General features: G+C 41.5%; 1 protein-coding gene across 1 annotated transcript; it reads left to right on the top strand.

The window, feature by feature from the left end:
- Nucleotides 1-12,065: 12,065 nt before the first annotated feature.
- On the top strand, nucleotides 12,066-19,303 carry LOC139405796 (myelin-associated glycoprotein-like). The gene is made up of 5 exons (XM_071148221.1): nucleotides 12,066-12,087; nucleotides 12,199-12,274; nucleotides 13,107-13,469; nucleotides 13,662-13,952; nucleotides 18,926-19,303. The coding sequence occupies exons 2-5, from the start codon at nucleotides 12,220-12,222 to the stop codon at nucleotides 19,183-19,185; spliced, it is 969 nt and encodes a 322-aa protein (XP_071004322.1). The 5' UTR covers nucleotides 12,066-12,087; nucleotides 12,199-12,219; the 3' UTR covers nucleotides 19,186-19,303.
- Nucleotides 19,304-26,551: the final 7,248 nt, after the last annotated feature.

Below are 26,551 nucleotides of genomic sequence, written 5' to 3'. Positions count from 1 at the left end.
CACGTGACTCTTGGGATATGCAGCGTCTACCAGGAGATCTATCGCACAATCCCCCAGTCGATGGGGTGGTAATTGAGTCGCCTTCTTTTTACAGAAGGCGAGAGCCAAATCGGCATATTCGGGGGGAATGCGCACGGTGGAGACCTGGTCTGGACTTTCCACCGTAGTAGCACCAACGGAAACCCCTAAACACCTACCTGAGCATTCTCGCGACCACCCTGTGAGAGCCCTCTGTGGCCAAGAAACAGTGGGGTTATGACAAACTAACCAGGGTAGGCCTAGCACCACAGAATACGCAGGAGAATCAATAAGGAAAAGACTAATCTTCTCCTTGTGACCCTCCTGCGTTATCATACACAAAGGTGCGGTTACCTCCCTGATAAACCCTGACCCTAATGGTCGACTATCTAAGGCATGAATAGGGAAAGGCATATCCACAGGAACAATAGGGATCCCTAAACTATGAGCTAGACTTTTATTAATGAAATTCCCAGCCGCACCCGAATCTACTAGCGCCTTATACTGGGAATGCAGTGACAAATCAGGAAAAGAGACAGAGACAAACATTAGTGCAGCAGAGGGCTCTGGGTGAGAATGGTGCCTACTCACCTGGGGTGACGCCAGAATGCCCTGCCTGCCCTCTCTATTCCCAGAGGAACCAACCCGGCACCGACCAGCAGTGTGCTCTCTGCGACCTTGAATGGTGCTCGAGCGGGAACCCCCTCCGGTCTCCCTGCGCACCATCCCTCCCAATTCCATAGGTTCGGGAGAGAGGGTGCGGGAGGATGGAACAACCAGACCCCGATCTAGACGTCCACGAGTAGCCAGCATGTTGTCCAGCCTGATGGACATGTCCACCAGCTGGTCGAAGGTGAGGGTGGTGTCTCTACAGGCCAGCTCCCGACGGACGTCCTCGCGTAGACTACAACGGTAATGGTCGATCAGGGCCCTGTCGCTCCATCCAGCGCCGGCAGCCAAGGTCCTAAACTCCAAAGCAAAATCCTGTGCACTCCTCGTCTCCTGCCTCAGATGATAGAGAAGCTCACCCGCTGCTTTGCCTTCAGGTGGGTGATCGAATACTATCCGGAATTGGCGGGTGAACTCCTCAAAATGGTCCAGCGCCGCATCCTCCCTACTACACACAGCGCTGGCCCATTCCAGGGCTTTCCCGGTGAGGCATGAGACGAGGGCGTAACTCTTCTCACGGTCAGATGGTACTGGGGAGGCCGTGGCTAGATACAAGTTCAGTTTAAGGAGGAAACCCTGGCAGCCGGCAGTATCTCCGTTGTATCCCCTAGGTAGGGATGGATCCTCGATTCCGGAGAGGAAAAATCGTTCACGGGAGATTCCGGTTGTGGTGGTGGTGGCGCTGGAGAAACTCCCTGTCTCTCCCAGCGATCCATTTTCATGACAATGTGATCCATGAAGGAGCTGATAACGTCAAGCTCCCTAGCTTGTTCCTGAACGCGTTCCTCCAGCTCCATGGGCATAGTGTCCTCTCCTGCTGACTTCATATATTGGTCAGAGATTCTGTCATGCGTAGGTGTAATAGGTGGCAGGGAAGTCAGGCGCAGGAGAGTCAAATGGAGTGTAAAATGGAGTCTTTTAATAAAGTCCACGGAGTATGCTCCATAACACTAAATGTACATAAACATGGGTACGAGGACCCGACGCACACCTATACAACAATCACACTACACTGACAAATATAACAATCTCTGACAAAGACATGAGGGGAAACAGAGGGTTAAATACACAACAGGTAATGAATGGGATTGAAAACAGGTGTATGGGAAGACAAGACAAAACCAATGGAAAATGAAAAAAAGGATCAATGATGGCTAGAAGACCGGTGACGTCGGAACGCCGAGCACCGCCCGAACAAGGAGAGGCAACGACTTCGGCAGAAGTCGTGACAGTTTTAACATATACTCATGCCCAAAAAATGTATAACTAATAATATATATATATATATATATAATGGCTTCATACCGTGTCCATGGAGCGCCGGCTCGTGAAGCTGCAAGTTCCCTGCCCAGTAGTACTTTTCTGGAGGGGTGGATTCTGAGCAATGTACTAGAGCCCGTGTTGTGCGTTGCTTGTTTGGGTCTGGAATATGTAGTGAGGGGGTGGAGGTTCCCGGGGGAGTTGGCGGGACGTTTAAATCCTCTGTTCTCGGTGTGTTTGAAAAAATGTTCGCACAGAACGGGAGAATTGCATCTGTGTCATCGGATGTGTCATCTGCTCCAACGAAGTCGTTCAGGATCCATAAGGAGCCCGTTATCCTTCTTGGCTGTATGTTGGCTGTAAACACAAAAATAGCTTTTAATATAGAGTGCACACTTTGTGTTTTTTAATGTATAAATATTCTTGTGTATGTGATTATTGGACTAATGTCAGAAATAGTGTGATGGGGATTGGCTGCATGCCAATCTGTTCCAGATCGTTTAAACCTCTGAGCAGCTGCGTAAATGATGGAGAACCTACAAACGTTAGATAATATTAACAGTTATTTATCCTATATACATTTTTAACTTATACGTGCATTGCCCCCGTTTAAAACACATATAACTCCTGTTTAATATTACAATAATATAAATAATATTCAACAATTCCCCACCTCCAAATCTTAAAATATATTATTTTCACTAACTCACCTTCAGAAAGCGCCATTAGGAGGGATTCACTGATGATCTTTTAACTGTTGGCCGGGTGTTTGTAGTTGCGCTAAAGCCTCATTCCGCGGTAGTGTCCCTAACAGAGATAGTACAGAATGAGTTTACAGAGCTGTGGTGGCTTTTTTTTCGGGCAATATCCTGTATGCCATAAAATGGGCCTGGAGTACCCCCAGAATGTTTTAGAGAACAAAGGCAGTGAATTAAAGCAACAGGAGGGGATGTCGAGACATTTTGTCTGCAGGTATTGCCTTTTGATTTCCTACATCCTGAGGGGTAGCAGCTTGGGGGTTGTCCGATGTAAATTTATATTATGCGCTGATTAGAAATAACAATGTTTTAAACCCTAGGGGGCTGTCTCGCTATATTGTATTCATCTGGAGTGTCATGATGTTGCCCTCTTTGAGTACAGCAAGCACCATGCCCCGCTCTCTGCTTCTACAACCAGACTGCTGTGGGCAGAGTGAGGTCGTAAATTCCTAAGGAAGACCCTGCTCGTGGACACACAGTTATAGAAAGTAGTTTTTCATGGAGACAAAGGAAATCCTTCCACCTCACAGAACTTGAGGTAAGAACAAGATTCATGTTCCGGAGAAAGTGTAAAAGATCGGTGAAGAATCCCGCTACGAAATGGTGCGTTTGTCACAATTTGGGAAGCTCAAGAGAGACGGTGTGGCTACATTACCATAACGCTGTTTATATAATAGCCTCAGATATGAGGTTTACATCTAATTGTTGAATGAGTGAGGATGATACTGTTGGTATAATGGTGTAATATGATTGTGGACTGTTTAATGAAGAAAAATAAAATTCCCTTTTGATTTGAACTACATCAGAGGACCGCCCCTGAGCCCAGTTAGGGTCAGACATCCTGGGACAGCCCTCTTCTGCCATTCTGAATAAAAACCCACCTTTGAGAAATGATCAGCAGACCATGTTTTTCTCCATTAGGGGAGGGTTGTAGACCAAGCTTACCTCAATTACGAGATGGCTAAAGGTTGTAGAATCTTTTAACCATACCATGTGGTTAAACTCTTAGACTATCGATACCGACAGAATAAGAACAAGTCTTTGATATTGATTACTAGTCTGCAGCTAGGAATTCTGTATCATTGAACGCGAAGAACGACAACCGCCGAAACATTCATTCTATAACGAATGTCATTTTGAACTATCCCCTCTAACCAAGACAGAAAGAGAGAGGGAGAGAGGGAGACGGACCATTCTACAAAAGAACAACTTTTCACCAGCGATCAAGACGACACACTGAGAGTAAATATATATATTGATTGCAATTGTTCCCTAATGTGTAAGGGATTAGCATTTTAATTGTTAGAATTAACTCTGTAGTGACTTCTTAGTCGACCCCCACTTCCCCCCTTTTTGTCTAACAAACTGCCATGCCGGTTCAGCCCACTAGGGCATATTCTATCATTTCATGTAAACATATTTACTGTTTGTTTATGCATTTCTGTGATTTACTTAGTTAGTAATAAATAAATTATTTAAGACAATTTATGTATGGATGACTCATAGTGAAGACTGGGTTCGTGCAGATAACCAACTATTTACAACGTTTGGAATGAGACTAACGTGAGGTAAAGTAAATAGTTCATTAATTCGAAGACTAATTGATCAGATATGAAAATATCTGAAAAGTTATTTTAGAAAATGATAACTTTGTAATCTGAATATTTTTCCTTGGTGCCCCGATTTCATAGTTTATTAGTTACATGATTAATCAGTTGATCGCATAGTAACTAATTACAGAGAATCTTTGATAAAAACTATCAGTCTTCAGTTAATGATAGTAAAGACACAACGGGAGTGTTTAACTTTTTAGCCCCCACATCCTCTGGGGTGTTTGGCTTTTAGCCCCCAAATCCTCTGGGGTGAGATAAATTCGGATATGTGTTAATGAATCGAAAGTGCCCATTTTAAGAGACGCCGCCACACTTTTTAATGGTGGGTAGGCAGATATCTGGACATACAGTTTGCATGGTAGTCCAAACCTTGGTTTCAAACGACCCCTACAGAGACACACACCCCCACTCCTTTTGTTTTTGAAACACACACTCCTCCTGGCCCGGCACACGCACACCCGCGCAGGCACATGGCTTTTCCGAAAGCCTTTTTCTCCGGGACATGCTTGATGATAGATGGAAAGGACATATTCCTATCGTTAAAAGGTGAGATACTGTTTTAAATTCCTTTATTTAATTCCAAAATATTTAGTACAAACCTTTTTAAGACATTTTAGAATTAATTACCCAATTTTACTGCGCAATATTTAAACATGCACAAATGTTTTATGTATAAACATTGTTGGCCTACAGTTGTACATCATTACCACACACAGTACTAAACTTTAATAACCTTTAATGTTTATAACATACTGTTGTAGGAAAGACTATAAAATAATGCATTGTTTTTTTAAGACATTGCATTTCTCAGCGACAGACCGGGGCGAGAGAGAAAACGAGAGATCCCCTTTTCGTTAAAGGGTGAGATACAATTTTAAAACCATTTATTTAACCTCTCTGATCTCCCCATCCCGGATCCGGTATCAGGAATACAGACTCAAGCTCATTACCATAACGCAACGTTAACTATTCATGAAAATCGCAAATGAAATGAAATAAATATGCCATCTCTCAAGCTTAGCCTTTTGTAAACAACACTGTCATCTCAGATTTTCAAAATATGCTTCTCAACCATAGGAAAACAATAATTTGTGTAAAAGTAGCTAGCTAGCGTAGCATTTAGCGTTAGCATTAGCGTTAGCATCCAGCACGCAACATTTCAACAAAAACATAAAAGCCTTCAAATAAAATCATTTACCTTTGAAGAACTTCTGATGTTTTCAATGAGGATACTCTCAGTTAGATAGCAGATGCTCAGTTTTTCCAAAAATATTCTTTGTGTATTAGAAATAGCTCCGTTTTATACATCACATTTGGCTACCAAAAAAACCCGAAAATTCAGTCCTGAAAACGCGAACTTTTTTCCAAATTAACTCCATAATATCGACTGAAAACATGGCAAACGTTGTTTAGAATCAATCCTCAAGGTGTTTTTCACATATCTCTTCATTGATATATCGTTCTTGGAAGCATGGTTTCTCCCCTCAATCAAATGGAAAAGTACAAGCAGCTGGCAATTGCGCACCGAATTCCACGCAGGACACCAGGCGGACACTTGGAAAATGTAGTCTCTTATGGTCAATCTTCCAATGATATGCCTACAAATATGTCACAATGCTGCTAACACCTTGGGGGAACGACAGAAAGTGTAGGCTCATTCCTTGCGCAATCACAGCCATATAAGGAGACAATGGAAAACAGAGCTTCAGAAATTCTGCTCATTTCCTGGTTGACGCATCATCTTGATTTCGCCTGTAGAATGAGTTCTGGGGCACTTACAGACAATATCTTTGCAGATTCTGAAACTTCAGAGTGTTTTCTTTCAAAAACTCAAGAATATGCATAGTCGAGCATCTTTTCGTGACAAAATATCGCGCTTAAAACGGGAACGTTTTTTATCCAAAAATGAAATAACGCCCCTAGAGATCAAAGAGGTTAACCTCTTGAAACTAGGGGGCACTAGTTTCATTTTTGGAAAAATAATGTTCCCAAAGTAAACAGGCTATTTTTCAGGACCAGATAATAGAATATGCATATAATTGACTGCTTAGGATAAAAAACACTCTAAAGTTTCCAAAACTATAAAAATATTGTATGTGAGTATAACATAACTGATATTGCAGGCGAAAGCCTGAGAAAAATCCAATCAGGAAGTGACTCTTATTTAGAAACCTCTGCGTTCCTACGCGTCCCTATTGAGCAGTGAAAGGGATATCAACCATATTCCTTTTTCTATGGCTTCCCTAATGTGTCTAGTGTCACAAGACATAGTTTCAGGCTTTTATTTTAAAAAATGAGCGTGAGCGACAACATTACGTAAGTGGTCAGCTGGTGGTTCTCAGAGTGATATGTGCGTAAATGACAAATGCGGCCATTGTTTCTCTCGCTCCTACTAAGAAGCCAACTGACCCGGTTGATATACACAGCTCAAAGAAATTAAGGGAACACTTAAACAACACACTGTAACTCCAAGTCAATCACACTTCTGTGAAATCAAACTGTCCACGTAGGAATTGATTGACAATAAATTTCACATGCTGTTGTGCACATGGAATAGACAACAGGTGGAAATTATAGGCAATTAGCAAGACACCCCAATAAAGGATTGGTTCTGCAGGTGGTGACCACAGACCACTTCTCAGTTCCTATGCTTCCTGGCTGATGTTTTGGTCACTTTTGAATGCTGGCGGTGCATTCACTCTAGTGGTAGCATGAGACGGAGTCTACAACCCACACAAGTGGCTCAGGTAGTGCAGCTCATCCAGGATGGCACATCAATGCGAGCTGTGGCAAGAAGGTTTGCTGTTGTCTGTCAGCGTAGTGTCCAGAGCATGGAGGTGCTACCAGGAGACAGGCCAGTACATCAGGAGACGTGGAGGAGGCCGTAGGAGGGCAACAACCCAGCAGCAGGACCGCTACCTCCGCCTTTGTGCAAGGAGGAGCAGGAGGAGCATTGCCAGAGCCCTGCAAAATGACCTCCAGCAGGCCACAAATGTGCATGTGTCTTCTCAAACGGTCAGAAACAGACTCCATGAGGGTGGTATGAGGGCCCAACGTCCACAGGTGGGGGTTGTGCTTACAGCCCAACACTGTGCAGGACGTTTGGCATTTGCCAGAGAACACCAAGTTTCTCTTCACATGAAAGCAGGTTCACACTGAGCACATGTGACAGACGTGACATTCTGGAGACGCCGTGGAGAACGTTCTTCTGCCTGCAACATCCTCCAGCATGACCGGTTTGGCGGTGGGTCAGTCTTGGTGTGGGGTGGCATTCCTCCATGTGCTCGCCAGAGGTAGCCTGACTGCCATTAGGTACCGAGATGAGATCCTCAGACCCCTTGTGAGACCATATGCTGGTGCGGTTGGCCCTGGGTTTCTCCTAATGCAAGACAATGCTAGACCTCATGTGGCTGGAGTGTGTCAGCAGGACCTGCAAGAGGAAGGCATTGATGCTATGGACTGGTCCGCCCGTTCCCCAGAACTGAATCCAATTGAGCATCTGGGACATCATGTCTCGCTCCATCCACCAACGCCACGTTGCACCACAGACTGTCCAGGAGTTGGTGGATGCTTTAGTCCAGGTCTGGGAGGAGATCCCTCAGGAGACCATCCGCCACCTCATCAGGAGAATGCCCAGGCGTTGTAGGGAGGTCATACAGGCACGTGGAGGCCACACACACTACTGAGCCTCATTTTGACTTGTTTTAAGGACATTACATCAAAGTTGGATCAGCCTGTAGTGTGGTTTTCCACTTTCATTTTGAGTGTGACTCCAAATCCAGACCTCCATGGGTTGATAAATTTGATTTCCATTGATCATTTTTGTGTGATTTTGTTGTCAGCACATTCAACAATGTAAAGAAAAAAGTATTTAATAAGAATATTTCATTCATTTAGATCTAGGATGTGTTATTTTAGTGTTCCCTTCATTTTTTCTGAGCAGTGTATTACCGAATAGATATTTGAAAAACACCTTGAGGATTGATTGTAAAAAATGTTTGCCATGTTTCTGTCGATATTATGGATCTAATTTGGAATATTTTCCGGCGAAATTGACCGCAATTTCCGGTCGATTTCTCAGCCATACATAAAGAACAAACGGAGTTATTTCGGCTACAAAAATAATCTTTATGGAAAAAAGGAACATTTGCTATCTAACTGGGAGTCTCGTGAGTGAAAACATCCGAAGCTCATCAAATGTAAACGATTTAATTTTATTGCTTTTCTGATTTTCGTGACCAAGCTGCTTGCTGCTAGCTAGGCATAATGCTATGCTAGGCTATCGATAAACTTACACAAATGCTTGTCTTGCTTTTCTGTAAAGCATAATTTCAAAATCTGAGATGACAGGGTGATTAACAAAAGGCTAAGCTGTGTTTCAATACATTTTACTTGTGATTTCACGAATATGAATATTTTTTTGTAATATTTTTTGTCCGTTGCGTAATGCTAATTAGTGTCAGTTGATGACAATTCTCCCGGATCCGGGAGCGGTAGTTCCAAGATTAAGTAATTCTCTCATCCACAGCGCCTGAGAAAAACTCCCTGGGTTTTGCCTGATAAAGGGGTTTGGGGCCGCTGTCTGTGAAACTCTTAACCGTAGATTCCTCAGGTTGGAATATGTAAGACATATGTCCCTCACTCGTACCCAAAACTCTTTTAAAACATTCTGGGGTCTCACACAAAACTTCCTTGAGGCTTTTGTCATTGGGTTCATGACAAGAGACGCATAGCACCCTGAGAATTGGCCTAGGAAACATAATTTTCTGTTTAATATTCTGGGTTTTATTTTTAAAATCTTGTTTAGTGTTCTGGGGCCGCATGTCTTGTTCTGGACTTTATTTATAATGCGTCTGGCACACCCAATACCCCCGGACATCCCTGTTTCATAGACAACAGCCGTAAGGTCAATAAAACAGGAGGTGGGGGGGCCATACTCTTTGAAATGTTCCAACACATCCCCCCCAGTTCAAAGAGGTCCCTAGACATCAATCATCATGACAACTTCAAAGGAATAGATGCAATATATGCATAAATTAGCACACCCTCTAACGCGTGAGAACAGGAACAGGATGCCCATATATGGGCATAAGCACGTGATAAGTTCCCGCCAGGATGTCCTGACAGGATGCCCAAATATGGGCATGTACATGTCATCCTGACATAGGGTCATAAATCAAATGTTTGATGTGTGCCGTCTACTTTATTCTCTCTCCCAGTCGTTCATACGCCACCGTGCTATACAATAAGGCCGTGAAAACAAAAAGACCATAGTCACACAGTGCCAGAATCAATTCAACTACACATGTTTCATCACAAAACCGTAGAGCACGGTCAAGCAAGTTAACGTTTTCAACAACTACTGACTTAGAACCAAGTGAGCACAAAAAGTGAGCACAAAGAAAAGGAGCACTGGCTCCGCTATTCCAGCACCATTGCAACAAATCAACAAGGCTATAGTTTAATACATTAAAAACAAACTTAAAGATACCAAAAACGATTTAGTCCAATGTTGCTAAATATCATGTGTGTGTCCATGGTACTGTTTGTCTGTGTTTTTGTGTTTGCATGTGCACTTATGTCAATTTTGTCTTGCAAATTGTCTGAAAATTATGAAGACAGATGAAAGATAAATTGGTCAATCATTTGGGGAAGCCTGGCTTCCCTTGGCATCCATGAATACACATCACTGGCAGGGGTTGACTCATAACCCGCAGTCCCCGCTGTTACATTTGTGCGGGCGGGACTGCGTGGATGAAGGGTGGGTGGCGGGCGGATTGAATAAAGAAAAAACAATACCTTAAAAATGTATAATTATTTTGCAATTTATGTTTATAGACTACATTGAGGTTTTTCTTTCATTATTTTAGGCTATCTGGCATTAGTTCTTAATCCTAAAATGTAGGCCCTAACTGTCTGCGTGCCAAATAACCAACACACCAAATGCTTTTGGGATCGGGCAGAAAAAGTTAAAGTCGATCCACAGAGACAAAATTACAATGTCGAAGTTTAATTCAATAAGAGAAAAGCTGGGAAATGGAGAGTTGAAAATAAAGAGAAGGGTTTAAAGTTTGGGTGGGAAGTGGTAAAAGAGGATGAAAGCAGTATCGGTTATGTTATTTATGTGTGATGACTGTGAGGTGCTATATTAGTCCGACAGTCACAAGACGGAGACTCCAAATAGACCTATGATAAGTGAAAGGAACTATAGCCTACAGTTCAAATGGGTTTAACTGAAATGTGGACACTGACTGCCGGTCTATAGCCTTTCACATAGCCTTAATTTGAACTCCTGCAGAATTAAGCATTTCTTGCAGTAAAATTATACACCAAATGTAAGCAAAATTTTGACTCTGGAACAAGAGTTGAGAAATATTATTTATTTATTTCAGCATCTTGAGAGAATGCGAATGCGCAGTTAGATACCGACTGTAGAAGTGCTATCTTTATCAGAGTCATAAAAGCTGATAGTATTTCAGCCACATAAAATATGCATCCAAGCCAAACTGAAAGCTAATTATAGACAAGTTGACTAACAAATAGCCTACCAAAATGTTGAAAATTATAAGCAGAAACAGCTAAATCAGGCAAAACACATTCCTGCACCCCCTGTAAAAAAAATGGTTAAGCCTCAGCGACATTTATTTGAATAATTCAATGGATGTTTTGTGCACAAAGGTGATGACTTAGTGTCTTATTAGGAATGTTCAAATCTGACTTCTCTATGAGGCCATGTATTGAAACTGCCTTTCTGGGCCGGGCATCAGTTAAACTGCAGTACCGAAGAAAAGCTATAGTGATCATTGAAACCATGTTTCTTGACTGGAACCCTGGCCCGTTGGTAGTAGCCAGCCAGTAGGCTAGCTGGCAGCCTTGCTAGCTGGCTTTAGCCTGGCCCCCAAAAATGTGCAAGATAGACTTTTTAGCTTCCCACATCTCTCCATGTGAAATAATCAGATGTATTTTTAAAAACATAGTGTATATGCCCTGGCAAGGATTCTTATACTTGCACGTGTAACCTAAAACATTATCCCAGTTTGATAGGATGCTTGTGTACTCATTCCCACATCAGCTAAAAATATAACCACATTTTTTTGGTCTCTGCAATAACTGTTCTCCTCTCTCCAGACCCCAGCTTTCTGTCAGTGAGTGAAGAGGTGAAGTTGAGGGAAGTGGTATATGCCTCATGCTCTGTGTCTCACTCCTGCCCATCTTATCCCCCTCTCCTCACCTGGAACCACTCCGGAACACGCAGTGTCCAATCACAGCAGCTGACCAACGGCCAGTGGGAAGTGACATCATCCCTGACCTTTAACCCCACCATCAGTGATAACAACCAGCCTCTGGTCTGCACAGCAGCATTCAGGGGAGGGAAGACAGTGAACAGGTCTAAAACTCTCGATGTCAAATTTAAAGTGGAACAATTCTGTGAGTTAACAACAATGTTTGGAAGATTTATACTTCCATTTCTGCGAAAACCTAATGCTTCTGTGCAGATTTAGTGGCACTGAGTGTGAGTAATAGCCCTGACTAAAGTTAACATGGGGATAGGTACAGTAACAATCTTATAATATTTTATACTAATTATAAGAGATTTGACATTTAGCTTCTGAAAACCTTTCAGTTTGGCAATGTAAAAAAAAATATTGTCAAAGATATTACACTTTAGGGGCTTAACCCTCAAGGGAAGAGCGAACGTTAGTCAGAGACAAAATACGGGAAGTCCAAAAATAAAGAAAAATTAAGAAACGGGTAGTGTAAGCATGATGGTAATCTTTCCTTTATATATCAATGCACTTTGTCTCTGTAGGAGGGTGGATATGAGACTATAGCAAGAAAGATAAAAGCAAGAGAGAGTAATTATTTCATTTTTCCTGCAGGTCCAGCACTAAGAGGAAGGGATGGGGATTGAAAAATTACCATGGCATTTTCTTACTCACTTCTTTTGGCTTGGAGGTAAGACAGTCACTTAACTGCACTATCAACAAGGCAGGTCATACAGGCCATAGTTTTGTCGCACCTGGACTACTGTTCAATCGTGTCGTCAGGTGCCACAAAGAGGGACTTAGGAAAATTGCAATTGGCTCAGAACAGTTTAGCACGGCTGGCCCTTGGATGTACACAGAGCACTAACATTAATAATATGCATGTCAATCTCGCCTGGCTCAAAGTGGAGGAGAGATTGACTTCATCACTTCTTGTATTTTTGAGAGTTATTGACATGTTGAATGCACCGAGCTGTCTGTTTGAACTACTGGCACACAGCTTGTACACCCATGCATACCTCACAAGACATGTCAGTAGAGGTCTCTTCACAGTCCCCAGGTACAGAACAGACTATGGGAAGCGCACAGTACTATCTAGAGCTATGACTATATGGAACATTATTCCACATAAAGTAACTCATGCAAGCTGTAAAATTAGATTTTATTACAATTACAAATACACAGCGTGGTCTGTGAACCAATACAAGACATAGGCACAGACGCATGCACACAAACACACGATAACATACGCACTATACACATGGATTTTGTGTTGTAGATATGTGATAGTAGAGTAGGGGCCTTAGCACACCCACTTAAAAAAAAAAAGATTTCACAACATATTATGTATAAACTGCCTTTATTTTGCTGGACTCCTGGAAGAGCAGCTGCTGCCTTGTCAAAACAAATATGTACTGTCTGTAGTAAATCATTTGAATTTCATAGAATTTGTTCAAACTTACCAGTGTGGTCAGTTGAATGTCTAACTGCTCTTACTAAATTGTTTCCTACTGCTTTTTCAGTGATGGGAGTTGATGCCTCGTCATGGACTGCTGAGGTGCCCAAGTCCGTCTCAGGCCTACGGGGCTCATGCATCGTGATTCCCTGCTCATTCAACTACCCAGAACCAGAGAAGAAGCCCTCCGAATTCACTGGCATCTGGTTCAAAGGCACCCATGATACTATATACCACCCAGACAGCTCCAACATCATCAAAGACTACAGGGGTCGTACAGAGCTGGTGGGAGACCTCCGGCAGAAGAACTGCTCTCTCAGAATCGACCCCCTCAATGACAGTGACAAAGGATCCTTTACTTTCAGGATTGAAATGGAAGACCATAACAAGTATTCATACAAAGAGGACACGGTCTCCATTGCAGTGAGCAGTAAGTCCCCAGGGGAAGAATTGACAAGGAGAAATTCAAATGTTGTATTATTGTATCCCATTATTTACCCTAATGATAGCTATAGCTTCTTGTTGATTTAAATTATAGTGCTGAAAGGACAGACCCAATAACTGGTGGATGCATACCTCAAAAGAACTGCAATAACTGTTCTCTTCTCTTTGCTGATGTCAGGCTCTCCAGACCCCCCCTCTCTGTCAGTGAGGGAGGAGGTGAAGGTGGGGGAAGTGGTTTCTGCCTCCTGCTCTATGTCTCACTCCTGCCCATCTGATTCCCCTCTCCTAACCTGGAGCCACTCCGGAACACCCAGTGTCCAATCACATCAGCTGACCAATGTCCAGTGGGAAGTGACGTCATCCCTGACCTTTAGCCCCAGCAGCACTGATCACAACCAGTCTCTGGTCTGCACAGCAGCATACAGGGGAGGGAAGACAGTGAAAAGTTTGAAAACTCTCAATGTCAAATGTAAGTGGACCACACCTGTGTGTTAACAACACTGTATGGTAGATTTACACTTTCACTTCTGTGAAAACAGAAGCTGTGTTCGAAATGCCCATACTAACATACTGTATACTACATACTTAATGAGTATATCCTACATACTATATACTATTAGTTCATTTTAATATAATGTAAACAAACAGTATCCTTTCAGTTGAGCATACTAGCGTTTCGCCTGTCTACCAGAAATTGATTATGTTGCTATGCAACCTCTGTTAAGTTCATGTTGTAAGTATCCCTATATTTCTGTTATTAAGGGGCTATCCCTCTGTCAAGAGTGCGCCTGCGCTGGAAGTTTAGTTGTTGATGGACCTAGCCTTGAGTGGAATGGCTGGCTACCTTGTGGTGTGTTCATACGGTATAGTAAACTTTGTTAAACTGGAACCTTGTCGTGGTGTCATTTTGATTTAACATTGGTAGCAGAGGATGGTTAATAACAACAATGTGCCACCTCACTTCGACGAGAAGAGGTCGTACAAAAGTTGGGAAAATTAACTTGGAATCTGGACACGGGTTACTAATCTGGATGAGAAAAAGCAAGAACTTGCGGTGGTATTATCACTCGAGAGAAGAGTGAGAGATACAGCACTGGAAATATGCGTTGAGGATTTGAACAACATTGATGGTTTGGGAACTTTGATCAGAGCACTGGATTCTATATTTCTTAAAGAAGAGAAAGACCGTGCCTACGAGGCATATTCAAACTTTGACAGTGTTACGAGAGATATTTCAGTTGCAATGACGGACTACATCATTGATTTCGAACAGAGGTACAATAGGATGCACAAGTACGACATGGTTCTCCCGGATGCAGTGTTAGCTTTCAAGTTGCTAGATACTGCCTGTCTAGATGGTAGGGAGAAACAGTTGGCTTTGACTGCTTGTACTGTGCTGACTTTTGCATCAATGAAGTCGGCACTAAAAATCATTTTTGGTGAAAAGACGTCTGTCACACCAATAGCAGATTGAATGAAAGTGAGTGGAGCAGCATATTACACTGAGCAGCAGAGAAAAGGCACCAACAAGTCACGTTCTCAAGACAACCAGAAGAGGGTGCCATTTCCTACAGATATCCCCTTACTATTAAGCAAAGCTTCCCTCAAGAAGGCAGGGGCTGTACTAGACATAAAAAATGACAAGGCAGTGATGTTTAAACAACCAGTGACTCTTGAACTTACACACAGAGTCCATGTAAAAATGAGATTCTGATGAACACAAAGCACCTTTCAGCACTACATGCAGTGAGAAAAGCGTTCACTGAAGCAGAGTGCTCAGAGAGAATTCGCAGGGCTCTGCGTGAACAGCTACGACCCACCGATGAGAAGTATGAAACTGGAAACAAAGTGTACTACAAACGAGTTGACTGTCAAGAGTGGAAAGGACCGGGAGTAGTCATTGGCCAAGATGGTGTGGTGATATTTGTGAGGCACGGAGGCACCATTGTCAGGGTGCATCACTAAAGTTTGTGGAAAGGGACACAGTAACAGACACAAACCTACCAGATGTCGCATCCAATGATATGGACACTGAAACTGACACAGGAAATGGAGCAGAGACCTTCAACCATGCCACAGATAATACTGTTGAGCATTCAAATGAGGAAAACATTCAACAACAGCCACATGTGTTAAGACAACATGGTTGTTCCAATCTGAAAACTGGACAAACTGTTAAAAAGGTGGACAGAGAAAGTGGTATTCCATATACAGCAACCATCATTGGACAAGCAGGTAAAGCCAAAGGAAAACACCAGAACTGGTACAACTTGCAGTACTCTGAACCAGCTACACTTTCTGGTACAACAGGGTCAGCTGACCTGTCACTTGTAGATAATCTCAGAATTAAACCAATGGAAAATCAAGAAAAACAGAATGACTTTCAAAATGATGATGTACTTGAAACAAAGGACGTGTCATTTGACTCAGCTAAGCTAGATGAGCTCAGTAATTGGAGGAAAAATTGAGTGTTTGAGGAAGTCAAAGACATCAGCCAAAAATGTGTCTCAACAAGGTGGGTGTGTACCCTTAATACCCTTAAAGGATCTGGAATAGTGCCTAAAACACGTCCAGTGGCTAGAGGTTTTGAGGAGCTGGCTGCTAAAGAACTCCCAAAAGACTCACCGACATGCGCCTCACAGTCACTCAGATTGCTGATGACTGTGATCTGCCAGAAAAAAATGGAAACTTAATTCCATAGACATCAAATCTGCGTTTTGCAGGGAACAGATCTGTCAAGGGACATTCACATCCGACCTCCACCTGAAGCTAAAAGCGAAGGAACACTGTAGAAACTAAAAAAGTGTGTGTATGGACTGGCAGATGCATCACTCTACTGGTACAACAAAGTCAAGGCAACAATGCTGAGTACAGGTGGAAAAATGTCACAAGTGGATCCTGCAGTCTTCTATTGGCTTGATCAAGACTGCAATGTGACTGGAGTACTTGCCTGTCATGTTGATGACTTTATATGGGGTGGCTCACAGACCTTTGCTACAACTGTGATTCCACACCTCAAAGCTGTTTTCCAGGTCGGCCGTGAGGAGCATGATAATTTTTGTTATGTTGGCATAGAGTTCATTACAGTTGGTGGATCAATACTGATGCAACAGGAGAGCTATATCAAGAATCTTTAACCCATCCACATGGATTCTTCAAGAGCCGTACAAAGGAATTCTCCTCTCTGTGGAACTGAAGCTGATCAATTGAGGTCAAAGATAGGTCAAATTCTATGGGACAGAGTAGACCTGATGTAATGTTTGATGGTTGCAACTTGGCATCTAACACAAAACACGCCACTGTACAAACCATTCATGAGGCAAACAAAGTTGTTTGTAAACTGAAATCACAACAAGTGACTTTAAAGTTTCAGCATGTTGGAAAATATGACTCTTTGAAACTAGTTGTCTTCCGTGATGCTCCGCTAGGGAACCTTACAGATGGAGGCACACAAGGTGGACATCTAATCGTGTTAATGGGTGAAGGAGGAAGATTCTCACCTATCTGTTGGCAGTCAAAAAGGATCAGAAGGGTTGTCCGAAGCACACTTGCTGGAGAAACACTTGCTCTTGCGGATGGAGTTGACAATGCGATCTTTCTTGCAACTCTGTTCTCAGAGCTTACCACTGGTGAGACAAAACGGCACATTCTACCGGTCGTTTGTATCACTGACAGCTACTCATTAGTTGATGCTGGGAAGTCAACCAAGTCTGTCACAGAGAAAAGACTTCGTCTTGAGATTAGCAGCATCAAGGAACTTATTCAAGCACAGAGAATCCAGCGGATTCTGTGGTCGACCACAAAGGAACAGCTTGCTGACTGTCTGACTAAAAAAGGAGCATCTGGTCTTATGCTGCTACAGGCTCTCAGTAATGGAAAGTGGCAGCTTGAGTAATACAAATAAAAACTGTCACACAACCCCATTTGTAATGGGGAACTTGAATAATACTTGGACATTTAATTATGTTGTTGATGTTTTATTTGTCTTTAAAGAAAAGAGGGAGATTGTTAAGTTCATGTTTTAAGTATCCCTATGTTTCTGTTATTACGGTGCTATCACTCTGTCAAGAGTGCGCCTGCGTGGGAAGTTTAGTTGTTGATGAACCTAGCCTTGAGTGGAATTGCTACCTTGTTGTGTTCATACAGTACACTTTGTTAAACTGGAACCTTAAACTGGAACACATTTTTGTGTTCGTAAATTCAATCTGGAGTGCCAGAGTGCGTTGTTAAATTCAGAGCGTTGTCAGATTGTCCATTCCTAAATTCTGAGCGTTTCACATCTAGGTGTGTACTGAGCGCAAGTTGGCCCAGGAGTAGGGTTGAGCAGAGCGTTCTGACCATAACAATGGCAGTCAAGCATACAAGCTAACTGGGTAGCTACTTCCAGACACAAATGAGAGAACATCTCACTATGACCATTTTAGTCGCCATAGCAGAGCTGGTTAGGCTGTTTTCATGTTATCCAGAGCGTTGGGGACTATAACTGTGTTGCTGGCAAAAAAATGTATTATGCTTTTTTCCCGACGTTTACTGACACCGGCCATATTAAACAGGTGTTAAGGGTTCGTAAATTCATCAGTTATTCTGCACTCTGGCACACTCAGACAAGAGTGCTCTGAAATCGGAGAAGATAGCCAGAGTGAATTTGTGTCCATTGAGAATGCACAACAACTATATCACTTAGCTAAGAATGACACAAATAATCAAGTCTATAAACGTTGGATAGTTAGTTAGATAGAATGTAGTTAATATACTGGCAAGTTCCATGATTAGTAGCAAACTCACGAGGTAGCTAGCTAGCTAACATACCGGTAGTACTTACTGCTGTAATGATATGCTATGTGGTTTGTAAGAAAAGCATAGCCAACACATTGTCAGCCAACATAACGTGTAGCGTAACTCATTTGAAAAGTCAATACTTTATTACATTGCTCAACATTTTCTTAACATTTGTCATAATTTGTTAAAGCAATATTTTCTGCCATTTTGTGAAGCCACGCCCATTTTCTGAACAATTGCATTATGGGCCCTAAAAGTACGAAAATAGTGTCCACTGGGTGTATACTTCATATTTTGGCAAATGTATTATGACATCCGTGAACTTTTGAAATACCAACTAAATCGAAACTATGACCAATAAGCATACTACATGCTCAATTTACGTCACAAATAGTATGGTTAGTGTGGTTAGTATGAGTATTTGAACACAGCTAGATACCAACATCTACTATTGTGTACCTTAGCAGCGCTTCCATTCCTTCTTTTTTTCTACTAGAAATAAACTTATTTGAAAAGGAAACATTAACTTTGTCCACAGCCTGGATTTGGCAAACTTCCCTCTTGAAATCTAAATAGATTGAAAACATGTGGTTGATCCACTGAATTTGTCTTACGATGTTTATTACATAGTAATAGCATTCTTACTAATGATGTTAATCATAGATGCCCCAGTGGATGTGAAGATTGAGGGAGTGTCCAGTGTGAAGGAAGGAGACTCTGTAGAGCTGAGATGCTTCAGTGACAGTAACCCTGCTGCCCACAGCTACCACTGGCACAACAGTAGAGGACCTCTGCCCACCACTGGACCTACTATCACACTGGAGAACGTGACCAGACTCACTGAAGCCCTCTACTGCACTGCCACCAATAGAGAGGGACAAGGCAACTCCAGCCCACTGAAACTCAATGTAGAGTGTAAGTAGATGGCACAATTCTGTCAATAAGGAGCATGTCCTTTCTGTGTATATAATATAAAGACAATTCTCTTCAGGATGTAGCACTACATGTTCAGTTAAAACCAAACTGTTTATCATTCTCATCCCAGACCCCCCTGATATCAAAGTGGGCTCCGCCTGCACTTCAGACATCTCCATGGTAACCTGTCTGTGCATTGTGGACTCGGAGCCCCCCTGCTCCGTGGAGTGGTCTCTTCCAGATGGACCCCTGCCCAACCAGTCCAGTACCAGAGTGGAGAGGCATGGGTCAGTTACCATGGTGACCCTACAGAGGGCACTAGGCTTCTCCGAGACCGTCCACTGCCATGCCAGCAACACACAGGGCAATATCACCTTGTCCTTGACTGTGTCCACAAATGGTAAAGGTACAGTGGGGGAAGTGCATCATAAATGAAGTATTACATACAGTATTAACATCATAAAGGATATCATTGGTACATTAATACAACATATTTATTTGTTTTTGGACAGATAAGAAGTTGATGCTGTACGTTTCAATTGGTATTGCTGCATTAGTGGTGGTAGTAATACTAATTTCCATGTCAGCTTGCCTATTGAACAAGAAGGGGTAAGTTACTATTTTATTTATTTTTGGAAGGAGTTATATAGATTTGCGTTTGTTTGTTTTGTTTTGATAACTTCACATTATTTTTCTCAACAGTAGGAGGAGTCGTAGTGACCAGCCAGTAACCAGCAAGCAGGACGTGGACACAGCCAAGGGTGCTTTTTCACATCCCTCTCCATCAAGGTATTTTTCTACAGGCTGTTCTATCTGTGATCATAATGTATACATCCTGCTGAGTTGTTATAGCCCATTAGCCTACATTTACTCTTGTAGTGTCTTATCAAATGACGGGAATACATCTGAGAGTTGTCCTAACTCTATCCACAGGAAAGAGCAGACAGACACCAGCAGTGAAATCCACACAAACTACTACACCAACGATCACGTATATGGAAACATGGAGGTATGTACTGTGGTTCTACTGCATACATTTACAGCTGCTGTAGAGATCTGAGAAAAGTTTGCTCTAAATTCAAAGGATATAAAAAACAATAGAGGTGTTGTTGATGATAGTATCTCTGATCCGGTTTCCTGTAGACTGAAGAGGATGGCGACCCATACGAGTGTGTTGATGGAGACGATGCAGTCTATGCTAATGTATGAACACAACAGAAAGCATGTGGAAGTCAGCTGGCCAAGAGGCCGTGGTACTCAGTCTGTCAAAGGTTCCAGTAAAATATTAACATTTTAACCCAATGTAGCAGAACATATTATATATATTATATACATATATATATATATATATATATATATATATATATACATATATATATATATTATTATATATTATATAATATGTTCTGCTACATTGGGTTAAAATGTTAATATTTTAAAACCAAACTGTTTATCATATATATATATATATAATATATTTGTTAGCTTGATGTAGGTTTATGGTACTATTGGCTAAAGAAAATGGTACATTCTTATTTGGGCTGTGGCTTTGTGTTATATCTTTTACAAGGCTTATGTTTATTATCTATGGCTTGGATAATTTAGAAATGTTTTTACTAAATGTCAATTATACACAAAATACTAACCAGTACTTAACAATAGCTTGTTTCACACTTCCCCAGCTGTCTATTGCAATTGTGTGTTGAGGCGGCAGGTAGCCTAGTGGTTAGAGCTTTGGGCCAGTAACCGAAAGGCTGCTAGATTGAATCCCTGAGCTGACAAGGTAAAAATCTGTCGTTCTGCCTCTGAACAAGGCAGTTAACCCACTGTTCCTAGGCCGTCATTGTAAATAATACTTTGTTCTTAAACTGACTTGCCTAGTTAAATAAAGGTTAAAATAAAATAAACATTTAAAATCTGAGGATAGAATACGTGTGTGTGAGCTTATTTTTTGAGATTTTCAGCATCTATTTATTTCCATAGGGATTGAGCTATTTCAAAATACTGATTTTGTCAATATACATTACCGGTCAAAAGTTTTAGAACACTTACTCATTCAAGGGTTTTTCTTTATTTTTACTATTTTCTACATTGTAGAATAATAGCAAAGACATCAAAACTACGAAATAACACATATGGAACCATGTAATAACCATAAAAGGGTTAAACAAATCAAAATCTATTTTTAATTTGAGATTCTTCAAATAGCCATCCTTTGCCTTGATGACAGGTTGGCATTCTCTCAACCATCTTCATGTGGTAGTCACCTGGAATGCATTTCAATTAACAGGTGTTCATTTCTTTCCTTCTTAACTTGTTTGGGATAGGGGGCAGCATTTTCACTTTTGGATGAATAGCGTGCCCAGAGTGAACTGCCTCCTACTCAGTCCCAGATGCTAATATATGCATATTATTATTAATTTTGGATAGAAAACACTCTGAAGTTTCTAAACTGTTTGAATGATGTCTGTGAGTATAACAGAACTCATATGGCAGGCAAAAACCTGAGAAAAAAATCCAAACAGGAAGTGGGAAATCGGAGGTTTGTAGTATTTGAACTCACCCCTATGAAATACACAGTGGTATATGGGTTATTTTGCACTTCCTAAGGCTTCCACTAGATGTCAACCGTCTTTAGAACGTTATCTTAGGATGCTCATGTGAAAGGGGGTCGGATGGGAGATGTTTGACTAAGGGGTCTGCCCACAGCCTCATTCTCAGTCAAGCGCTTTCACTTGAGAGGCAGCTCTCATTCCATTGCTTTTCTACAGACAATGGAATTCTCCGGTTGGAACATTATTGAACTTTTATGATAAAAACATCCTAAATATTGATTCTATACTTAGTTTGACAAGTTCCTTAGACCTGTAATATAACTTTTTTTACGTTTCGTCCGAATGGACCAGATCGCCCTTTTGGATTTGTTTACCAAACACCCTAACAAAAGAAGCTATTGGACGTAATTGGACATAAATGATGGACATTATCGAACAAAACAAGCATTTATTGTGGAACTGCGATTCCTGGGAGTGCATTCTGATGAAGATCATCAAAGGTAAATTAATATTTATAATGCTATTTATGAATAATATTGACTACCCAACATGGCAGATATTTCTCTGGCTGGTTTGGGCTCTGAGTGCCGTTCTCAGATTATGCTTTTTCCGTAAAGTTTTTTTGAAATCTGACACAGCGGTTGCATTAAGGATAACTGTGTCTAAAGTTCCATGTATAATAGTTGTATTTTTATCAACATTTATTCTGAGTATTTCTGTGAATTCATGTGGCTCTCTGCAATATCACTGCATGTTTTGGAACATTTTCAGAAGATAGCCCTTTTTTGGTAAAAGACAAAGTCCATATTATGGCAACAACAGCTCAAATAAGCAAAGAGAAACGACAGTCCATCAATACTTTAAGACATGAAGGTCAGAACACAATACAGAACATTTCAAGAACTTTGAACATTTCTTCAAGTGCAGTCGCAAAAACCATCAAGCACTATGATGAAACTGGCTCTCATGAGGACCGCCAAAGGAATAGAAGACCCAGAGTTATCTCTTTTGCAGAGGATAAGTTCAGTAGAGTTACCAGCTTCAGAAATTGCAGCCCAAATAAATGCTTCACAGAGTTCAAGTACCAGACACATCTCAACATCAACTGTTCAGAGGAGACTGCATGAATCAGGCCTTCAGTGTCGAATTGCTGCAAAGAAACCACTACTAAAGGACAGCAATAATAAGAAGAGACTTGCTTGGGCCAAGGAACATGATGGACATTAGACATTAATGTCAATGGACATTAGACCAGTGGAAATCTGTCCTTTGGTCTGGAGTCCAAATTGGAGATTTTTGGTTCCAACCGCCACATCTTTGTGAGATGCAGTGTGGTTGAACGGATGATCTCCGCATGTGTATTTCCTACCGTAAAGCATGGAGGAGGAGGTGTGATGGTGTGGGGGTGCTTTGCTGGTGACACTGTCTGATTTATTTAGAATTCTAGGCACACTTAACCAGCATGGCTACCACAGCATTCTGCGGCGCTACGCAGGTTTGGGCTTAGTGGGACTATAATTTGTTTTTCAACAGGACAATGACCTAACACACCTCCAGGCTGTGTAAGGGCTATTTTACTAAGAAGGCGAGTGATAGAGTGTTGCAACAGATGTCCTGGCCTCCACAATCCCCCGACCTCAACTAAATTGAGATGGTTTGGGATGAGTCAGACCACACAGTGAAGAAAAAGCAGCCAACAAGTGCTAAGCATATGTGGGAACTCCTTCAAGACTGTTGGAAAAGCATTCCAGGTGAAACTGGTTGAGAGAATGCCAAGAGTGTGTAAAGCTGTCATCAAGGCAAAGGGTGGCTATTTGAAGAATCTCAAATTTAAAATATATTTTGATTTGTTTTAACACTTTTTGGGTTACTACATGATTATATGTATATGTTATTGTATCGTTTTGATGTCTTCACTATTATTCTGCAATGTAGAAAATAGTAAAAATAAAGAAAACCATTGAATGAGTAGGTTGTTCTAAAACTTTTGACAGGTAGTGTACTGTAGCTTTAGTTAGTGTACTGTAGCTTTTTTACCCTCTCTATAAGAACATGCCAGTAACAGGCATGATTAAGATTATGATTATGAAGAATTTGTGTTAGGTTATGATTGTAGCTCTGAATACATGATCAAATCTGAATAAATACATTTTTTATTTTGAAAACAAATCCTTTATATGATTTGAAACGCATAGAAATTGATTCAGTGTATTGAATTGTGGGCTTGGTGTGTTCTCCTACCTACGTCATTGAGAGGATGAGAAACATAGAGATAGCATTACATTATTTTAATAATTTATATTTTAATACTATTCTAGTATTCTTTTCACAATTCCTAATTATATGGTGAGAAAGGCCTCCCCATACTCATTCCTGGCAGAGCAGGACATTGTGTTCTTATCCTCAAACTCCCCCTCCACTAAAACTGTAGAGGTTGAACACATTGTGAAATTGTTGTCTAACGTTATAGACACACTTGTCCAACTGATCTGTCTTTGCAGTGGGGTGGGCATCCACAACAAACTGACAAGTCAAATGTCTGCTTTTCTTGGTTCAGCCCAAGTAATTCACATACACTTCTGGAGGGTCTGTTGGGAGAATACGATACCATTAGTTTACAGCCACAAAGCATATTTTTTACGGACCACTTACAGAAGTGCAATGAGCTACAATAACTCTGGACCTACCCCCAATTACTGTTATGTTCAGGAAATACCCCTGTTAACTTGTCATAACACGAAAAACTAGTGAGAAACATTAATGTTCCAAGTGTATCCATTACTAGGAGGCGACTCTTAAATGACTACCTGGCTAAAGGAGAAGCTGAGTAATAGAAGTTGTAAAGGCTTGGTCCGTATAATCTACTGTGATTGTCCATTCTCTGGAGCACCCATGTCCCTCTGTGCTGATGGCAGTGCAGTAGAGGGCTTCGGTGAGTCTGGTCAAAGTTTATTGGTCATGTACATACAGTTGAAGTCGGAAGTTTACATACACTTAGGTTGGAGTTAAAACTCACTTTTCAACCACTCCACACATTTCTTGTTAACAAACCATAGTTTTGACATGTCGGTTAGGATATCTACTTTGTGCATGACACAAGTCCTTTTTACAACAATTGTTTACAGACAGATTATTTCACTTATAATTCACTGTATCACAATTCCAGTGGGTCAGAAGTTTACATACACTGAGTTGACTGCGCCTTTAAACAGCTTGGAAAATTCCAGAAAATGATGTCATGGCTTTAGAAGCCATAGAAGTCTGGTTCATCATTGGGAGCAATTTCCAAATGCCTGAAAGTACCACATTCATCTGTAGAAAAAATAATACGCAAGTATAATCACCATGGGACCACGCAGCCGTCATATTGCTCAGGAAGGAGACGCGTTCTGTCTCCTAGAGATGAATGCACTTTGGTATGAAAAGTGCAAATCAATCCCAGAACAACAGCAAAGGACCTTGTGAAGATGCTGGAGGAAACAGATACTAAAGTATCTAGATCCACAGTAAAACGAGTCCTATATCGACATAACCTGAAAGGCCGCTCAGCAAGGAAGAAGCCACTGCCCCAAAATCGCCATAAAAAAAGACAGACCACGGTTATGAACTGGGTATGGGGACAAAGATTGTTCTTTTTGGAGAAATGTCCTCTGGTCTGATAAAACAAAAATTGAACTGTTTGGCCATAATGACCATCGTTATGTTTGGAGGAAAAAAGGGGGAGGCTTGCAAGCCAAAGAACACCATCCCAACCGTGAAGAACGGGGGTGGCAGCGTGTTGTGGGGTGCTTTGCTGCAGGAGGGACTGGTGCACTTCACAAATTAGATGGATTCATGAGGTAGGAAAATTATGTGGATATATTGAAGCAACATCTCAAGACACAAGTCAGGAGTTAAAGCTTGGTCGTAAATCGGTCTTCCAAATGGACAATGACACCGAGCATACTTCCAAAGTTGTGGCTAAATGGCTTAAGGACAACAAAGTCAAGGTATTGGAGTGGCCATCACAAAGCCCTGACTTCAATCCCATAGAAAATTTGTGGGCAGAACTGAAAAGAGTGTACGAGCAAGGATGCCTACAAACCTGACTCAGTTACACCATCTCTGTCAAGAGGAATGGACCAAAATTCACCCACTTATTGTGGGAAGCTTGTGGAAGGCTACCTGAAATGTTTGACCCAAGATAAACAATTTAAAGGCAATGCTACTGTCACAACTTCTGCCGAAGTCAGTCCCCCTCCTTGTTCGGGCGGTGTTCGGTGGTCGACGTCACCGATCTTCTAGCCATCCCTGATCCATTTTTCATTGGTTTTGTCTTGTCTTTCTTCACACCTGGTTCCAATCCCATCAGTTACATGTGTATTTAACCCTCTGTTTCCCTTCATGTCCTTGTTGGAGATTGTTTGATTGTATGTTAGTGCTAGTATGTGTTGGTGTGTGGTGGGTTTTGTACCCATTTTATAATTTTTTCTTTATTTTGGTTTTTGGAGTTTGTGAGTTCTTATTAAATGACTCCGTTTATACCAAGTTCGTTCTCCTGCACCTGACTTCCCTGCCACCAACACGCACACCTTACAGCTACCAAATACTAATTGAGTGTATGTAAACTTCTGACCCACTGGTAATGTGATGAAGAAATAAAAGCTGAAATAAACCATTCTCTCTACAATTATTCTGACATTTCACATTCTTAAAATAAAGTGGTGATCCGAACTGACCTAAAACAGGGAATTTTTACTTAGATTAAAAATCAGGAATTGTGAAAAACTGAGTATAAACGTATTTGGCTAAGGTGAATGCAAACTTCAACTGTAGTTTA

The sequence above is a fragment of the Oncorhynchus clarkii genome, chromosome 3, assembly GCF_045791955.1.
Source record: "Oncorhynchus clarkii lewisi isolate Uvic-CL-2024 chromosome 3, UVic_Ocla_1.0, whole genome shotgun sequence".
NCBI lineage: Eukaryota > Metazoa > Chordata > Actinopteri > Salmoniformes > Salmonidae > Oncorhynchus > Oncorhynchus clarkii.
Note: the sequence above shows the minus strand (reverse complement) of the source record. Positions and strands in the feature narration are given on the sequence as shown.

Excerpts from the sequence above, each read along its gene's own strand:
- LOC139405796 (XM_071148221.1), top strand. The coding sequence starts at position 12,220 with ATGGGGATTGAAAAATTACCATGGCATTTTCTTACTCACTTCTTTTGG. Across the intron at positions 13,470-13,661 it reads GGTCTCCATTGCAGTGAGCA|GCTCTCCAGACCCCCCCTCT; the intron begins GTAAGTCCCCAG and ends TGCTGATGTCAG. Across the intron at positions 13,953-18,925 it reads GAAAACTCTCAATGTCAAAT|ATGCCCCAGTGGATGTGAAG; the intron begins GTAAGTGGACCA and ends TGTTAATCATAG.